The 16,024-nt window shown below is 40.3% G+C and overlaps 3 protein-coding genes across 4 annotated transcripts; 1 reads left to right on the top strand and 2 right to left on the bottom strand.

Annotated features, from left to right (window-relative positions):
• Positions 1 to 6,362: 6,362 nt before the first annotated feature.
• On the top strand, positions 6,363 to 7,566 carry LOC125190167 (pyridoxal 5'-phosphate synthase-like subunit PDX1.2). 2 transcript variants are annotated; one of them, XM_048087381.1, is made up of 2 exons: positions 6,363 to 7,222; positions 7,299 to 7,566. In XM_048087381.1, exons 1-2 carry the CDS (start codon positions 6,495 to 6,497, stop codon positions 7,372 to 7,374), a joined length of 804 nt encoding a protein of 267 aa, XP_047943338.1. In that variant the 5' UTR covers positions 6,363 to 6,494; the 3' UTR covers positions 7,375 to 7,566. The 2 variants fall into 2 exon arrangements, with proteins under 2 accessions (XP_047943338.1, XP_047943337.1); XM_048087380.1 differs by having other exon boundaries at positions 6,368 to 7,566.
• A 4,470-nt stretch (positions 7,567 to 12,036) lies between these two features.
• LOC125190169 (60S ribosomal protein L37-3) lies at positions 12,037 to 13,468 on the bottom strand. Its single transcript, XM_048087383.1, has 4 exons — positions 13,336 to 13,468; positions 13,123 to 13,258; positions 12,363 to 12,464; positions 12,037 to 12,278 (listed from the first exon to the last, which is right to left on the bottom strand). The coding sequence occupies exons 1-4, from the start codon at positions 13,336 to 13,338 to the stop codon at positions 12,232 to 12,234; spliced, it is 288 nt and encodes a 95-aa protein (XP_047943340.1). The 5' UTR covers positions 13,339 to 13,468; the 3' UTR covers positions 12,037 to 12,231.
• A 502-nt stretch (positions 13,469 to 13,970) lies between these two features.
• On the bottom strand, positions 13,971 to 15,911 carry LOC125190168 (glyoxylate/hydroxypyruvate/pyruvate reductase 2KGR-like). The gene is made up of 2 exons (XM_048087382.1): positions 15,456 to 15,911; positions 13,971 to 14,602 (listed from the first exon to the last, which is right to left on the bottom strand). The coding sequence occupies exons 1-2, from the start codon at positions 15,858 to 15,860 to the stop codon at positions 14,084 to 14,086; spliced, it is 924 nt and encodes a 307-aa protein (XP_047943339.1). The 5' UTR covers positions 15,861 to 15,911; the 3' UTR covers positions 13,971 to 14,083.
• Positions 15,912 to 16,024: the final 113 nt, after the last annotated feature.

The following is a 16,024-nucleotide window of genomic DNA, read 5'->3' as shown; positions in this document are numbered from 1 at the left end:
ACCACTTGTATTAAAGAGTTTCTCTTCTTTCTCTCCACATTCTTCATTTGATCAGTGAATCCAAAAATGGCAAGTGGTGCGGGTGGTAGTGGTGGGGATGCTGATGCTAGGCGGCGAATTAACGAAGAGTTGCGGGTCTATACGTCCGCAGAGATAAATTGCTTGATACAAGAGCACTTGCAGCAGCAGCAGCCGGCGGTACCTCGCCCCATCCATCATCGAGTTGTACTACCCCGGGACCAAGTCGTTGCCTACCAACGGTTGTTTGACGACTAATTCGCTGAGGCTGCGGTTTGGGGAGAACTTTTTACAGTGGCGTTTTAGGATGCACCGAGATCTATTTATTAGTATCGTGAATGCTTTAGAGCATCGATACAAGTATTTCAGGTTCAGGGAGGATGCGAGTGGTAGACCCGGTCACACACCTATACAGAAGTGCACTGCCGCAATCAGGTTGGCCTACAGAGGTGCGGCTGACATGTTCGTCGAGTACCTCCACATCGGCGAGGCGACTACCAACGATTGTCTGCGGCATTTTTGTAAGGGCGTCATTCACATATTCGGAGAGAGGTATCATTGGAAGCCTACCCCCCAAGACTGTGAGGATCTAATGGATATGTACGGGTCGTTGCACGGGTTTCCCTGGATGTTAGGCAGCATAGATTGCAAGCATAGGGAATGACAGAACTGTCCCACCGCCTGGAAAGGGATGTACACGACCGGCTTCAAAGGCAAGAATCTCATGATGATCCTCGAAGCCGTAGCTGACTACCAGCTGTGGATTTGGCATGCGTATTTTGGGGTAGCCAGGTCGAACAACGACATCAATGTTCTCTAGTTGTCGCCTCTTTTCAATGAGCAGTGCATGGGCGTTGGTCCTGCCATCAGTTTCGTCGCCAACGACAACCAACACGATATGAGCTACTATTTGGCGGATGTGATATACCCTAGGTGGCCTGCCTTTGTGAAGACGATCAGATGCCCAACAAATCCAAAGAAGATCTACTTTGCGCAACGACAGGAGACAGCGTGCAATGATGTGGAGCGGGCATTTGGTGTGCTCCAAGCTCGATGGGCGGCGATGAAGGGTCTGACACGTTTGTGGTATGAGGGTTGCATTGCTGATGTCTGGTACGGAATCGTGGCCTCCAGGAGTAGGAACGGTGACCGTGATTCTACCAATACACAGAGAGTTACCAGTGGGAGAAGAGAGAGTCGAAGAAGATGCTAATTGCATTAATTCTCAATAATGGGAAATTACAATAAAGGAAAGCAGCTTATATAGCTAAGAAAATGTGACTAACAAACTCCAATCTAGATCTAACAACTCTCAACTCACGCTTCACACGCCTTGTGCTGATTTAATCCTACTCATTTCCCACGTGTGCATGCATCCATTCACACGTTTATTTACTTTTCACCTCGTGCGTTTATTCTTCAAGCGTTTCATGTATCAAATCTCCCCCGCCCCAAAAAACCTTGGCCTCAAGGTTTGAAATGAGGGAAGCGGTCTTGAATGTCATGTAGAAACTCCCAAGTGGCATCCTCCGAAAAAGAGTTTGCCCAATGGATAAGAACCTGAGTAACCGGCCTACTGCCTCGCTTGACCAGACGACGATCAAGGATTTGGACTGGCTCAAGGAAGGTGGAATTGCCAACTGTGGGCAATGTCCCATGCAGCTGTGATAAAGGGCCCATTTTCTTCTTTAACTGGGGCACATGGAAGACGGGATGAATCTTACAATCAGCCGGCAGCAGCAGTTTATACGCCACCTCTCCGAACTTATCAGAAACCTTAAACGGACCAAAGTAACGAGGGCTGAGTTTCTGAAACTGGCGGTCACGAAGGGTATTCTGGCGGTATGGCTGGAGCTTCAAATATACCCAATCACCCACACTAAACTTCCTCTCTGATCTGTGGTTGTCGTGCTGCTGTTTCATGCGATGTTGAGCCCTCCCCAGATGGTGTTTGAGGACCTCCATCATAGCATCTCGTGCCATCAAACTCTCATTGACATCATGGAAAGCCGAATCACCCTTGAAGTAAGGGATATGAAGTGGAGCCGGATAACCATATAAAGCCTCGAAGGGGGTGGTTTCAATAGCCGAGTGAAAAGAAGTATTGTACCAGAACTCGGCTAGGCTTAGCCATTTACTCCAATTGGTTGGTTGATCCCCACACATACATCGTAAGTAGGTCTCCAAGCAACGATTAACCACCTCAGTTTGGCCATCCGACTGAGGATGGTAAGCCGTAGACATGTGAAGCTCAACTCCTTGGAGTTTGAAGAAATCTGACCAGAAAGCACTGAGGAATACCTTATCCCTGTCACTGATAAGTATAGTAGGTAAACCATGAAGCTTAAAAACATGATCCAAGAAGGCTTGAGCAACTGTTAAAGCCGTATAAGGATGGGCTAGACTCATGAAATGGGCATACTTAGTAAGACGATCCACCACAACCAAAATAGTTGATTTCCCATGAGATAAGGGAAGGCCTTCAATAAAATCCAAGCTAACCTGTGTCCAAGCTTCATCAGGTATGGGTAGAGGCTGCAAGAGCCTAGGATAGGCACTATGGCCATACTTATACCGCTGGCACACGTCACACTCTCTAATATAGTTTCTGATCTGCTTCTCCATGTTGGGCCAGTAGAAAAGTGAAGAAAGCCGTTTATATGTAGCATGTATATCAGAGTGACCCCCTGCACTGGAATCATGGAAGAGCTGGATGATACGGAGCCTCAAAGCCTGATCCTCTCCTACTACCAATCTACCTTTCCTCCTCAGTTGGTCTCCAATCCAAGAAAATTTAGAATTTGAATGAGGATTCTGCACCAGCTCCTCAATTATGGACTTTAAAACAGAGTCAGAAGTCCATGTATCCTTGATCAGGGGATAGAGATCAGTTGATACTGAAGTAATCGCCATACAAAACACATCTGAAGAGTGCACCCGAGATAGTGCATCAGCCACTACATTTTCCACACCCTTCTTGTAGGTAATCTCAAAATCAAAGGCCATTAGTTTTGATAGCCAATTGAGTTGCCCAGGAGTAGTCAGCTTCTGTTTCATTAAGTGACTCAAGGTCTTATGATCAGTCCTGACTTCAAATGGTTTAATACTCAAGTAATGCCCCCAATAAGTAACAGCAAAAACAATGGCCAGCAATTCTTTATCATAAACAGAAAGACCTCTATGTTTTGGGGACAGAGACTTACCGATAAAAGCAAGAGGATGGCCATCTTGCATCAACACAGCCCCAATGCCATAGCTTGATGCATCAGTTTCAATTACAAAAGGTAGAGCAAAATCTGGCAGAGCTAATACTGGTGGAGACATCATAGCTTGTTTAAGGTCCAGAAATGCTTGATCAGCTGTTGCATCCCACTTAAAAGCATCTTTTTTCAGCAACTCAGTAAGGGGTTTGCATATAATCCCATAATTCCTTATAAATTTCCTGTAATAGCCAGTGAGGCATAAGAATCCTCTGAGTTTGGTTACATCAGTAGGAGTTGGCCAATCCTGCATTGCTTGTAGTTTCTTAGGATCAGTGGAAACTCCCTTCTCAGAAATAATATGGCCTAAGTACTCCAGCTTATTCTTAGCAAATTCACACTTGCTCTCCTTCGCAAAGAGAGAATGCTCTTTCAACCTGTCAAAAACTAGCTGCAGATGAGCTCGATGAGCATCCATATCCTCACTGTAGACTAGTATATCATCAAAGAAAACCAATACAAATTTCCGCAAAAAAGGCCTGAACACATCATTCATTAGTCCTTGGAATGTTGCAGGTGCATTGGTGAGCCCAAAGGGCATCACTGCAAACTCATAGTGGCCGTCATGAGTTCTAAAGGCAGTCTTAGAGATGTCCTTTTCTTCCATTCGAATCTGATGGTAGCCTGCCCTTAAATCAATCTTAGAGAAAACAGAGGCCCCTCTTAATTCCTCCAATAACTCTTCAATCAAGGGAATAGGATATTTGTCCTTAATAGTTGCTTTATTCAGCCTTCTATAATCCACGCACATTCTCCATGTGCCATCTTTTTTCTTCACCAATACCACAGGGGAAGAGAATGGACTTGAGCTTGGTCTGATGAACCCCTGCTGCAGCAGATCAGCAACTTGTTTTTCAATAATATTTTTCTGCATAGCTGAGTGTCTATAAGGCCTAGAGTTCATTGGTGTAGTGCCAGGAATCAAAGCAATTTTGTGGTTGTGTGATCTCATAGGAGGTAAGGTAGTAGGTTCAGTAAAAACCTCTCTCTAATCTGCTAAGAGTTGTTGAATTGCTTGAGGAATTTCTGTGGTCATCTCATTATCTCCTTCCACAGCAAGCAACTCAGAGTTACCCTCATCATTCACCTTGATGCAACACAGTTGAACACCCTCACAATAGTGAAGAAGCTTAGTCATTTCCTTCTCTGACACAGTATGAACTCTCTGCTCATTTTGACCTCCCCTCAACACATGCCTTCTGCCATTCAAATGGAAGTCCATTGTCAAGTTTTTGAAATCCCATTGAATTATTTCCAATGTTTCCAGCCATTTGGACCCCCAAAACCATATCATAGTTACCCAAAGGTAGAAGAAGTACATCAGTAATAAAGGTTGTGCCCCGTAAAATCCACTTCAGTCCCTTACACATGGAATTACATTCCAAACGGTTGCCATCAACTACATCTACCATCACTGGATTAACTTGAGTGAGGTGAAGGCTCAATCTCTTAGCCAAGTGTAGATCTAGGAAGTTATGAGTGCTTTCCGAATCAATGAGTATGTGCACTGCCTTTTTCCCCACTCGGCCAGTCACCCTCATTGTTCTAAATCCTCTTGAAGAAGATCCATTAATAGCATGGATAGATATTAAAGGATTTTCATCCTCATTAAGTTCCTCATCCCTTGATTCATCAACATACTCCAGTTCCCTCACTCCCTCATCAATTTCGAGCAGATATAATTGCTTCCTAGCACAACGATGTCCCCTCTCATACTTCTCATCACAGCCATAACACAACCCTCTATCTCTTTTATCAGCGATCTCCTCCTCTGTTAAGAGTCTCCTGTTTTTGAAATTAGGTACAGTAGGAGTAGGTAATAGTGGTGTGGTGTTGTTAGGAGCCTTAAAAAAAATTAATAAGAAAAAATAAGTTAAAATCTGATAAGTATAAGTTTAATACTAATTTTAAAATAAATTAAAGTTTCATAATTATTTCCATACAAAATAATTATTTATCAAATTAATCCAAAAAAAGATTGTTGTTATATCGAATATACCAAAATAGTAGTCTTAGGTCTACGAGGTCTACGTAAAAAATTATCATATGGACATTTAAACAAATTCAACAGAAGGGTTTACTAGCTTAATTTGCTAACTTGTCAATTTTTCATACAGATAATGTGTGACGTTAATATGTCAACACAAATATAGTTAACATATTTATGTTGTTATGTTAATATTTTTAAAATGCAGTACAAGTTAGCAAAGTTAGCAAATTAAGCTAGTTAAAATGGATGACATCGTTTTAGTATAATCTTAATTAGTTAAAATTAACTAAAGTTTAATCCTAAGTTGGTAACGTTTTAACCACAATATTAGTATATTATTAACATAAAACTAGTTAGATGCAATAATTATCACATAAATAATAAATATGTGTTGATATAAATGGAGGTGAATTGCGATCGATAGGCAGACTCATCACACTTACATGACATTTTATTCATTATTTCACGTCACTTACTGATGTAAATATGAATATAAATATCAATATTAAGTTACTTAAAGTTCACAAATTTGGAATACGTAGTAATATTTCGAACTATTAAAATAAATGAATTTTAATGACTGAATGAAATTAACTAATTAAGTCCACACAAAATTATTGTCATGTATTGTACCTCAAATACCAGAAATCAATTCGTGAATCATTGATGTACATTCTACTTGAATTTTATTGCATAGATCATGTACATTCTACTTGAATTTTATTGCATAGATCTTATACATATTTATATTCATACCATAAATCCTACAATAAATTCGTTTGACTCATCATACTGGACTCGATTTAAGTAGATTTTTTTGAACTTTTTAATAGGTATTTATTTTATAAAAATATGTTTATTATTATTATTAAATTTAGTAAAGAATTTAGTAAAATTACAGTCTTATTAATTTTAAATTTTAGACTCAGATGCCAACATGTAAATATACAGAACGTGGCATGATGATCAGAAACATCAACCAACACAAGAAATAAAAAATAAATTGATAATGCAATTATTTATTTATAGGTACAATTAAATATTTTGAATTGATAATTGATTATATAATTTTGGTTACATAATCAGTGATCGCTCCGGCAAAGCAACGAACATTCTACAGGCAACGATATCGTCCAAGAATCTTCTCGAACCCACCAAATCCCCAACCTCCTTAATCTTATTAATTCAATCCAACCCCATTTCCTCTTCAATCAATTTCTTCTCCAATGGCCGATGATCACGCCGTCACGCTCTACAGCAGCGCCACCATCACCGACACCAAGAAGAACCCCTTCTCCCTCAAAGTCGGCATGGCGCAGATGCTCCGCGGCGGCGCCGTCGTCGAGGTCACCTCCCTCGATCAAGCCAAGACCGCCGAGTCCGCCGGCGCCTGCTGCGTCGTCGTCTCCGATCCGCCTCCGCCTCCGCCGCGCGCTGGGATCTCCCGCATGGCCGACCCCTCGCTGATCAAGGAAATCAAGCAGGCGCTGTCGATTCCCGTGATGGCGAAGGCGCGCGTCGGCCATTTCGTCGAGGCGCAGGTCCTGGAGCAGATTGGGGTCGATTACATCGACGAGAGCGAGGAATTGGGGATCGCCGACGAGAGCCACTTCATCAACAAGCACAATTTCGGCGTCACTTTTGTCTGCGGCTGCCGCGATTTGGGGGAGGCGCTGCGGCGGGTGAGGGAGGGCTCCGCCATGATTCGGACGCAGGGCGAAATTAGGGGCTCCGGCAATGTGGCGGAGACGGTGCGGAGTGTGAGGAAAGTGATGGGGGAAATTAGGGTTTTGAATAATATGGATGAAGATGAGGTGTTTGCCTTTGCCAAGCGAATTGGGGCGCCGTACGATATCGTGGTGCAGGCGAAGCAAATGGGGCGGCTTCCGGTGGTGCATTTTGCTGCCGGAGGGATCACAACACCGGCTGATGCTGCATTGATGATGCAATTGGGGTGTGATGGGGTGTTCTTGGGGCAGGAGGTTTTCGACTGTGATGATCCTTACAAGAGGGTTCGATCCATTGTGCAGGCGGTTAGGAATTACAATGACCCGATGGAGCTGGCGCAGGCGAGCAGTGGCTTGGACCACGCTATGGCAGGGTTGAATCTTGATGAGAATAGGGTCGAGTTCGGGTCTGGAGATGCTTACTGATTCTGTGAGTTCTAATGCTTTTGATTCCTAGCTTTCGAGCATGATGAGAAATGTAGTATAATGTTTGTGATTTTACAATTTGCCTTGTTACATTGATGTTGCTTCTTTGCATGATGAAAGAATAAGAGTTATTGACCTTGTATGATTCTCTGCTTAACTGATAGGGGAATATAGTTCTAGTTCATCACTTTGCACAAACCCCTGTCGAATCTTGTACTATCAAATTTAAATGTACTGCATTTTGTTATTGGAATTGATTTGTTCATATCTATCCTTAATAACTCCTGGCTTGTAAACTAACTCTTGTAAGTAGGAAGATGGAGCTTACTTTATGCAATGAACGAACATCAAGATGCAATAAAAGTAACATGGTATAGTAGAGGCGGTTTCAATCTGAAATAGGGACATATAAAGTAGTTATTGTAATCTGTAGAAAATAATGGTACCCGAATACATCATAGTTTGTGGTGAAAGTGCTTCACACACAGCTAAATAAAGACAAAACCATGAACCCCCTAAGCATTTAAAATATACTCAACTCACCTACATATAGCTTAAGAGGGCAGACACCTCATTGAACTGCGAATACTGTCTGATCTCAGTTTCCTCATGGAACCATGGATGCTCTCCGAACCCAGCTTCCTCATCGAACCATGAATGCTTTCTGAAGCCAGTTTTCTCATGGAACTGTGGATGCTCTCTGAACCCAGTTTCCTCATGGAGCCATGAATGCTTTCCGAACCCAGTTTCCTCATGGAGCCATGAATGCTTTCCGAACCCAGTTTCCTCATGGAACTGTGGATGCTCTCTGAACCCAGTTTCCTCATTGAACCGTGGATGCTCTCTGAACCTAGTTTCCTCATTGAACCATGAATGCTCTCCGAACCCAGTTTTCTCATGGAACCATGGATGCTCTCCGAACCCAGTTTCCTCATGGAACCATGGGTGCTCTCTGGACCCAGTTTCCTCATGGACCCGTGTACACTGTCTGAACCAAGTTTCATCATTGACTTGTGAATGCTATCTGAATCCACTTTTCTCGTTGACCCATGAACATTGTCTGAGCCCGATCTCCTTATTGAACCGTGAATGCTATTGCAACCCAATTTCCTCATTGAACCATGAGCACTGTCTGAACTCAATCTCCTCACCAAACCATGATTGTTCTCTGGACCCAATTTTCTCTTTGAGTAGTGAACATTGGTTGAACTCTGTTTCCTCATTGAACCGTGAGCATTGTCTGAACCTACTTTTCCCACTAATGTGTGGACACTGGTTGAGCAACTCAGTCTTCTCATAGAACTGTGAACACTGGACTTCCTCATTGAACCGTGAATGCTTGTTGCTGAGTTGAGTTTCCTCATTGAGTTGCTGATATTTCTTGATGGCTGGGGAAGATTGAGTTCCTGGTAGACATTTTTGGAGAATTTGTCAACAATATCTAAATAAGTCGGGCTGGTGAGGAGGGAGTAGCAATGAACAACTTCATCGATGTCCTGCACATGATTCCCGTCCCTCTCATCCATCATTTCCAATTCTTCCATCTTCTTTGCAAAGTCCTCCGTTGCCAAGAAACTAGACTCTTGCACCTTGCCTTGAAGGCGTGCTCTTGCCTTCTGGTCCACTGATCGACGAACACTCATGGAGCCTTGTTCTCCATTTGGTTGCCCCTTCAGTGCAAGCAGGCCATCTCTCCTACTCGCCACCTCACTCGGATCCCAGTGTTGGGAGGAGCTTTTGCACGAACTGTCGGTCTCCTGCAACTTGGGGCCGATCTTGCTGCTACCAGAGAAGATGGGATTAGCGAAAGCATTTGTAGGCAGCTTCGCGTACCCTCTTAGAAGTAAGGATCTCACATTTCTGAAAGCTTTGTGAAAGAATGTCTTGGTATCATGAAACGTTTCTTGAACCTGCTTCTGTTTCGTTCTGCTAGTGTCGCCACTCATCTTTATTTCAGATTCTCGGGGTAGCCAGAAGGTAGGGAAGATCGGTATAATAAGAGTGTGTTGAGGTTAGATGCAAAGTGTGGGTATTGAATGAAGGAGAAATGGTGGCAATGGGATGTAGTAATGGCTGTGCAGCAGGTCCTAAGACATGTGTGCAGCAAATGGGGTCTTGGAATCAGTGAATGATCCATTTTAACACAATAAATGAGCAGACCTAATCATTGTCCTAACTGGTTATTCTAAAAATGCTTAGGGAATATAATTTTGTCTGGAATTATAATTGGGAAGGAATTTTGAGCGTAATTGCAGCATTTAAATGGGGAGGTAGGAAGTTGTTATGGCCCCTACCTCATTACAACTTAAGCGATTAGGATAAGGGACCAGAAATTGATTGAAACTGGAAATGAAACCCAATTTTTAATGTATGCTTGGTGCTGTCGTTTTCCTACAGTTCATATGCTGAGACTCATTATGGCTATACTCATGGTGGTGTTAGGACAATTTGAGCTCTTACTATACTGTTCATCACCTGCAAGTTATGGAAATAGCTTTAACGTATGGTCTCTTGATCAGTTGATTTTGATAAAAATTGATAGGATTTTGGTTACATTACACATCTGAGCGTTGCATAGAAAAAAACTCATTTCAGATCTTGGCACCAAAAATAGATAAGCTGACAAAATTGCAGGAATTTAACAAAATATTGTACTATAAAATACATTGTGTTGCTGTGACCATAATAAATAATGCCTCAACCACCTAACAATTAATCGAATGTTTGTGGCCCAGTGGTTAATAACATGTTCTAACTATGATTATTGGATATGCGTTTACCAATTATATAAAAAAAATACTCATTTCGTCCCCTAAAAGTAGAAACTCTTTTCTTTTTTAGTTTGTTCCTAAATCTAAAAACTTAAAAAGTAGAAACTCTTTTCTTTTTTAGTTTGTTCCTAAATCTAAAAACTTTCTATTTAAGGAAATTTATTTTGTAGAGTTGGGTTCCTTTTTCCCATTTACACACTTTTCTTTCAAATTTCAATTAGCACCCCACTCCATACCAGCAGGCAGCAGCTACCCTTATTCACTTCCAAATTGCCCTCACCCTATTCTGCTACTCACATTTCACGCCTAAATGCCGCTGCTTAAGTTTCTCCCACTGTCCATACAACAAAAGACTGGTTCCACACCCCATGTGTCGCAGACCATTCTCTTCGCTCGTCGCCTTCCACGTATTTAATCATGCTCGGACTTGTATGCATTGTCCAACAAAAGAAGTAGAGCATGTGAAAGAGGAAAATTGATAAATAAATTATTGAAGTCGTTTTGACTTTTGTGATATTACTCCCTCAATCCATCAATAAGTGTCCTAAATTGACATAGCACAATCTTTAAGAAATGTAATAAATGGTGAGTAGAAAAAATTAGCGTGAAATATGAGTCTTACTTTTATATTCTCTCACGTTCTTAAAAAATAGATATTACATTGGAAATGACACGAATTTTAATGTATAATTGATAAAGTAAGAGAGAGAAAAAATTATTGTAGTATTATTAGCGAAGAATGAGACACCTCATTAGACCAAAAAAAATTTCTTTAAATAAAATTAGTCTATTTTTAAGAGATATCTCAAAATAACAAATATGGTCTATTTTTAAGGGATAGAGAAAGTAATAGTTTTAAAATAAAATCTGAGTGGATGAGTTAGTTGGATGTGGAGTTCTTTACCAAAAATAGTACTCCCTCCGTCCCAAGGAAGATGACCCCTTCCTTGGGTGACACGAGATTTTATGCAACCTTATTTTGTGTGTTAAGTGGAGAGAGTAAAGTAAGAGAGAGGGAATAAAGTAAAGATAAAGGTGTTTCTATTTTAGGTAATGGGTCATCTTGGTTGGGACAAACCAAAAAAGAAAGTGAGTCATCTTTAATGGGACGGAGGGAGTACTAATAAGACACTTAATTGTGGATGGACGAAAAAAGAAACTTGAGCCGCTTATTCGTGGGCAGAGGGAGTACTATTTTAATTTCGGATCACTCTACCCTATTTCCAATTTGTATTTTAAGAAAGTTTGGGATATCACACAATTGTTGAATATAAATCCCAGAATTGAAGATAAAGTGGTGAAGCCTCTCGATATAAAAGTTAGAGAAATGCTAGTGATATATCCTAGAAGTAACGATGTGTATCGACATGGTCTCTACAGGAGTAGCGATTGATCAAAGAATAAAATTAGATATATTCTAAAGCCAGTGATATATTCGACAGGAGTAGCAAATGCTAGTGATATATTCTAAAGCTTTTTGGGTGTACACTATTCAAAAGTAAGAGTTACCCAATCTAGTGAAAAGTCTAATTCTCAAGGTAGAGAATCTGAATTAATGGGACAAGTAGAATACAAGTAAAAGAATTGAAAATGTGTGACATAAACTTGTTGTAAACATTCTTTTTTTATTTAAATACTTTGTATTTGTAAAAACAATATCATGCCATAAACAAATTAATAAAAAACAGACCAAATAAAACAAGTTTTAGTCGTTATCATCAAAAACACTTTCATGCCAATATTGACAATTCACCGCCATTTTAGCCAACAAAAAATAAAGTAAAGCCGAGACTGCAACTATAGACATCGACCACTCTTCATAAGGGGAGAAGCGCGAATTAGGATGAAAAAAACACAACAAGAAACATGCACATTCAAGCGAACTGGTCTTCGATCCATATGTATCAAAATAGTTGCGAGAAAAACCAACAAAATGTAACAACTTATATAAAAAAAAGGGGCTGAAATGTCAATCCGAAAAATCAAACTGTCCTCTAAGATCAAAATAAAGATAAGCAGGAACAAATGCACCCTTGACCTTAAGCAGAAACAGCTGCGGCCTTCTTCCTTGGTGCAGCCTCGGTACCTAAATTAGTAAGCATAAATCTCAAGCAACAACAAAAGACTGAAAACAGAAAAAGGCAAATGTAAAAATATAAGTGTTCCAAACCTTCTCTGAAATTGGTCTTGAATCTGCGGGGGACATTGCGTAGGTACCTCATGCGACCAGTTCCGGTGGTCTTTCTACGGATGGCCTTCACACTCCAGTTGTCTGAACATTTGTACACATCATCATCAAGATCACCAAGAAAAGATGCATCTCCAACGGTATTTAATAAAACAATACTATGACGAATAACTTCACTAGCTCTATTAATTAACAAAGGAAGGAGTATTAGGTTGACATGTTTACTAGTAAACAAAGATCATGTCTAATCTTATCTCCCTTTCGGTTTCCTCTTCGTCAAGAGGTGTCATTATTTCGGGATTAAATATTTAGCGTGTTTGGTTCATGAAAATCAAATCCTAGATGGATAGTCATGGGATAATTAGTCATACTCATAGCTAACCACATCCAACTAAAATAATCCCACAACTCAATCCTAGATTATATCATAGTAGTATTTTATCTAGCAAACCGAACACCACCATATTGTATACATCTCAACTACACCCCTATGAATATTTTAAACTAGATGAAATCAATTTTGGCTTATCTCATATCGTGTATCTCACTATTATGCAACAATACAATTTAATTCCTAAACAATGGTATAGTTCTGCGAAAGCTCTAACCTAAGGCTCAAGTATATGAATTATAGCGAATTCCTAAAACTAATCAGCCCATGGAAAAGGATCAGCAAACTTTATTCATATTCAATTTGCAAAAATTAAATCACAGCTCCGTTTAAAAATGAGAAATGACATACAAGTCCTCTTGCGAGCGGCGGGATAAGCGCAGGCGGAGCAGCGGCTCTTCTGCAAATGGAAGCTGCGGCGGCCGCACCTCACACAGAGTGTGTGTGTCTTGTTCCTCCTCTTTCCGAAACTCCCGGTTCCCTTCCCCTGAAGAGACAGCGATAAGCATTAATAATTGCACAGATCAATCGGAATTATAATTGAAACAGAAATTGAAATATCACCATTGCTGTGGCGCTGCTGCAAAAAGCCTAGATTATTCGTGTGCTGAAGTCGGCGTTTGAAGAGATATGTGAAGAAGATTAAGAAGAAGGGTCTTAGGGTTTGGCTTCTAAGGATATTGGGTTATTAATGGGCCTCTTTGGGCCTTAATTATTGGACTTTAATATTTTTTTTTTAACTTTTTTTTCCGGATGCGTCGATTCGAGTATAGTTTTTTAAATTATGGAGTATAGTTTTTTAATTTACTTGTAATTTGACATTCGTAGTTATTTAATTTTATAAGATCTATTTTTTCATACTAACTAATAATAGGCACTTTTTTTTTTATTTATCCTATAAAAATAGTCTTTTATTTTTAGTAACTTCGAGAGCCTATTCTTCATTAATAATACTCCAATTACTTTTTCTTTCACTGAAATCCATGCTATCTCAAATGCCTCTATTTTTATTTTTAATGAGACGAAAGAAGTATCTTTCACTTTTTCTATTCAGGTATTCATTTATTTTAGAATATAATCAAAAGTTTTAAGTTTTTTAATCTATATAAATAGAGTGCATCTTTTATGAATGGATTTTGTAAGTAGTTGTATTTGAGGAGTAAAATTATTCTAAACAAGAATAAAAAATGTTTAAAGGATTGAAAAGAAAGATTTTTGGCCAAAATACTGCATTTTCTGCACAGCACACCATCCTTGCCCATATTTTTGCACCTATGTCATCACTAAATGAACAGAAGATGGCTGATTCCTGTCAGATCACTGGAGTCAGCAGCGGTTTCCTGAGGAAATGACACTCCAAGTTGGCAACAACGAGATCAGCCATGGTCATGCTCGTCTCAACCGTGTCAGTTCCAACATGAGGCAGCAGGACTACATTCTCAAGCTCCAATAACGGCTCAGGCACGTGTGGTTCATTCTCAAAAACGTCGAGTCCGGCACCACCCAGTCTCCCTTCACATAATGCAGACACAAGTTCGTGTTCATCAACTAGTGCACCTCGTCCTATGTTGACAAGGACCCCTTGCGGACCCAATGCACTGATAACCTCCCGATTCACAATGTGTCGTGTTTCATTTGTCAAGGAGCATGCCACAAACAGGATTTGACAGTTAGCAGCCAGATCAACGGCATTGGAGTAGTACCTGTAGTTCGTCGTCTGTCTCTTGGTCCGGGAATGGTAGCTGATGGTGCACCCAAACGCCTCAGCTCTTTTAGCTATGGCAGAACCAATCCTGCCTAGCCCGAGTATGCCAATTGATTTTCCACTGAACTGAAAATGTAGACAGTAAATCAAATAGACAAACATGAACACAAACAATAGTTTACAAAAAAGAGATAAAGAATGCGACTAAGGTAAGAAAGAAAATCATGAATATCACTCGTGATTTTCTTGTGAATGTTAAAGAGGTGTTTTGGGTCGTTGATCATTCGTTTGCTTGTAAACGTTCAACAATTCCAAGGAATTTGAGCCACCATTACTGAAATTTGGGTACTCCCATATATAACTCACAAAATCAACTGCCCCTGTCTGCAGTCTAGTAGCATAAGATCATGGTGGTAATTGTTGAATCAATAAACCAGGAACAAAAAGTTTGTTTTGATTCTAAAATTCGAGAATGAAGAGGCTTCTGAAACTATTTCAAACATAATCATGAACTTGACTAATATTCTAATCATAATCAATACTTTGCAATTCATGGAAGCACAATCAAGACTTGTTCGTCTAGTCCACCGCAGATCATGTTATCAAGAAGCGTGTAGCACAAGTGTTTGACAGGGTTATAAACCTTTTTTAATAAGAATAAAAAATCAAACCAAACTACAGTGATGAACATAGTTTGTTTTATCAGAAAAGCTTGAACACATTTCTACCTTTCATAATCCAAACCTCAACAGAGAAAGAACTCAAAACATAATCTCTATCTTTCATATTTCTTCACCGAACTTAACATAATCCATAAAGCTTATCAACTCAAATCAAGCTTCTGGCTGTATCCAAGCATACCCAAGCTTTAATCGACAAGCTCAGAAACACATTTATTCAGCTATACAGAAACACAAATTTGAAATTTGTAACTAATTAAATATCGAAAATAGGCATAAAATGCCCCAATTTGACAAACCTTAGTAGTCAGCTGAAAATCCCCATTTTTCCAGGATCCAGTGGTGAGAAACGCATGGCAGGCGCATATTTTCCTCAATGTGGCGAGAGCTAGCCCAATTGCTAGGTCGGAAACGTCTTCCGTCAGCACGTCGGGGGTGTTGGTAACCCTAATTCCTCTGTCTCGGCACTTTTCCAAGTCGATTTTGTCGACGCCGACGCTGTAAGTGGAGACGATCTCGAGGCGGGGGAGAGAGTCAATGAGCTTGGAATCGGCGCCGATTTTGGTGTCGCCGACCACAGCTTTGACGGAGTCGGCGAGGGAGTGAGATGATTCCCAGAGCTTGAAGAGTGTGAAGCGCTGCTGGAGCTGTTGCTCAAGGTAGGCTGACATTGGAGTGGTCATCATCACTCCCACGTTCTCCATTTTCCCTTGCTCCAGTATGGTGTAGTATTACCTCGAAATATTACAATTATCAGTATTGATTCACAGCGCATTTATTCCATTCAAAAACACCCTTGGGTATTTCATTCTAAAGTCTTATTTTGACATAATAAAAATATACTACTTATATTTTTACGAATATTACA

The sequence above is a fragment of the Salvia hispanica genome, chromosome 5 (assembly GCF_023119035.1).
Source record: "Salvia hispanica cultivar TCC Black 2014 chromosome 5, UniMelb_Shisp_WGS_1.0, whole genome shotgun sequence".
Taxonomy (NCBI): Eukaryota; Viridiplantae; Streptophyta; class Magnoliopsida; order Lamiales; family Lamiaceae; genus Salvia; species Salvia hispanica.
The sequence above is the reverse complement of the archived record's forward strand: the minus strand, read 5'-3'. Positions and strand labels throughout refer to the sequence as shown.

Excerpts from the sequence above, each read along its gene's own strand:
- LOC125190168 (XM_048087382.1), bottom strand. The coding sequence starts at position 15,860 with ATGGAGAACGTGGGAGTGATGATGACCACTCCAATGTCAGCCTACCTT. Across the intron at positions 14,603-15,455 it reads ATTTTCAGCTGACTACTAAG|TTCAGTGGAAAATCAATTGG; the intron begins GTTTGTCAAATT and ends CTACATTTTCAG.
- LOC125190167 (XM_048087380.1), top strand. The coding sequence starts at position 6,495 with ATGGCCGATGATCACGCCGTCACGCTCTACAGCAGCGCCACCATCACC.
- LOC125190169 (XM_048087383.1), bottom strand. Across the intron at positions 12,465-13,122 it reads CGCCGCTCGCAAGAGGACTT|ACAACTGGAGTGTGAAGGCC; the intron begins GTATGTCATTTC and ends ACAAATGTTCAG. Across the intron at positions 12,279-12,362 it reads CAAGACCAATTTCAGAGAAG|GTACCGAGGCTGCACCAAGG; the intron begins GTTTGGAACACT and ends TTACTAATTTAG.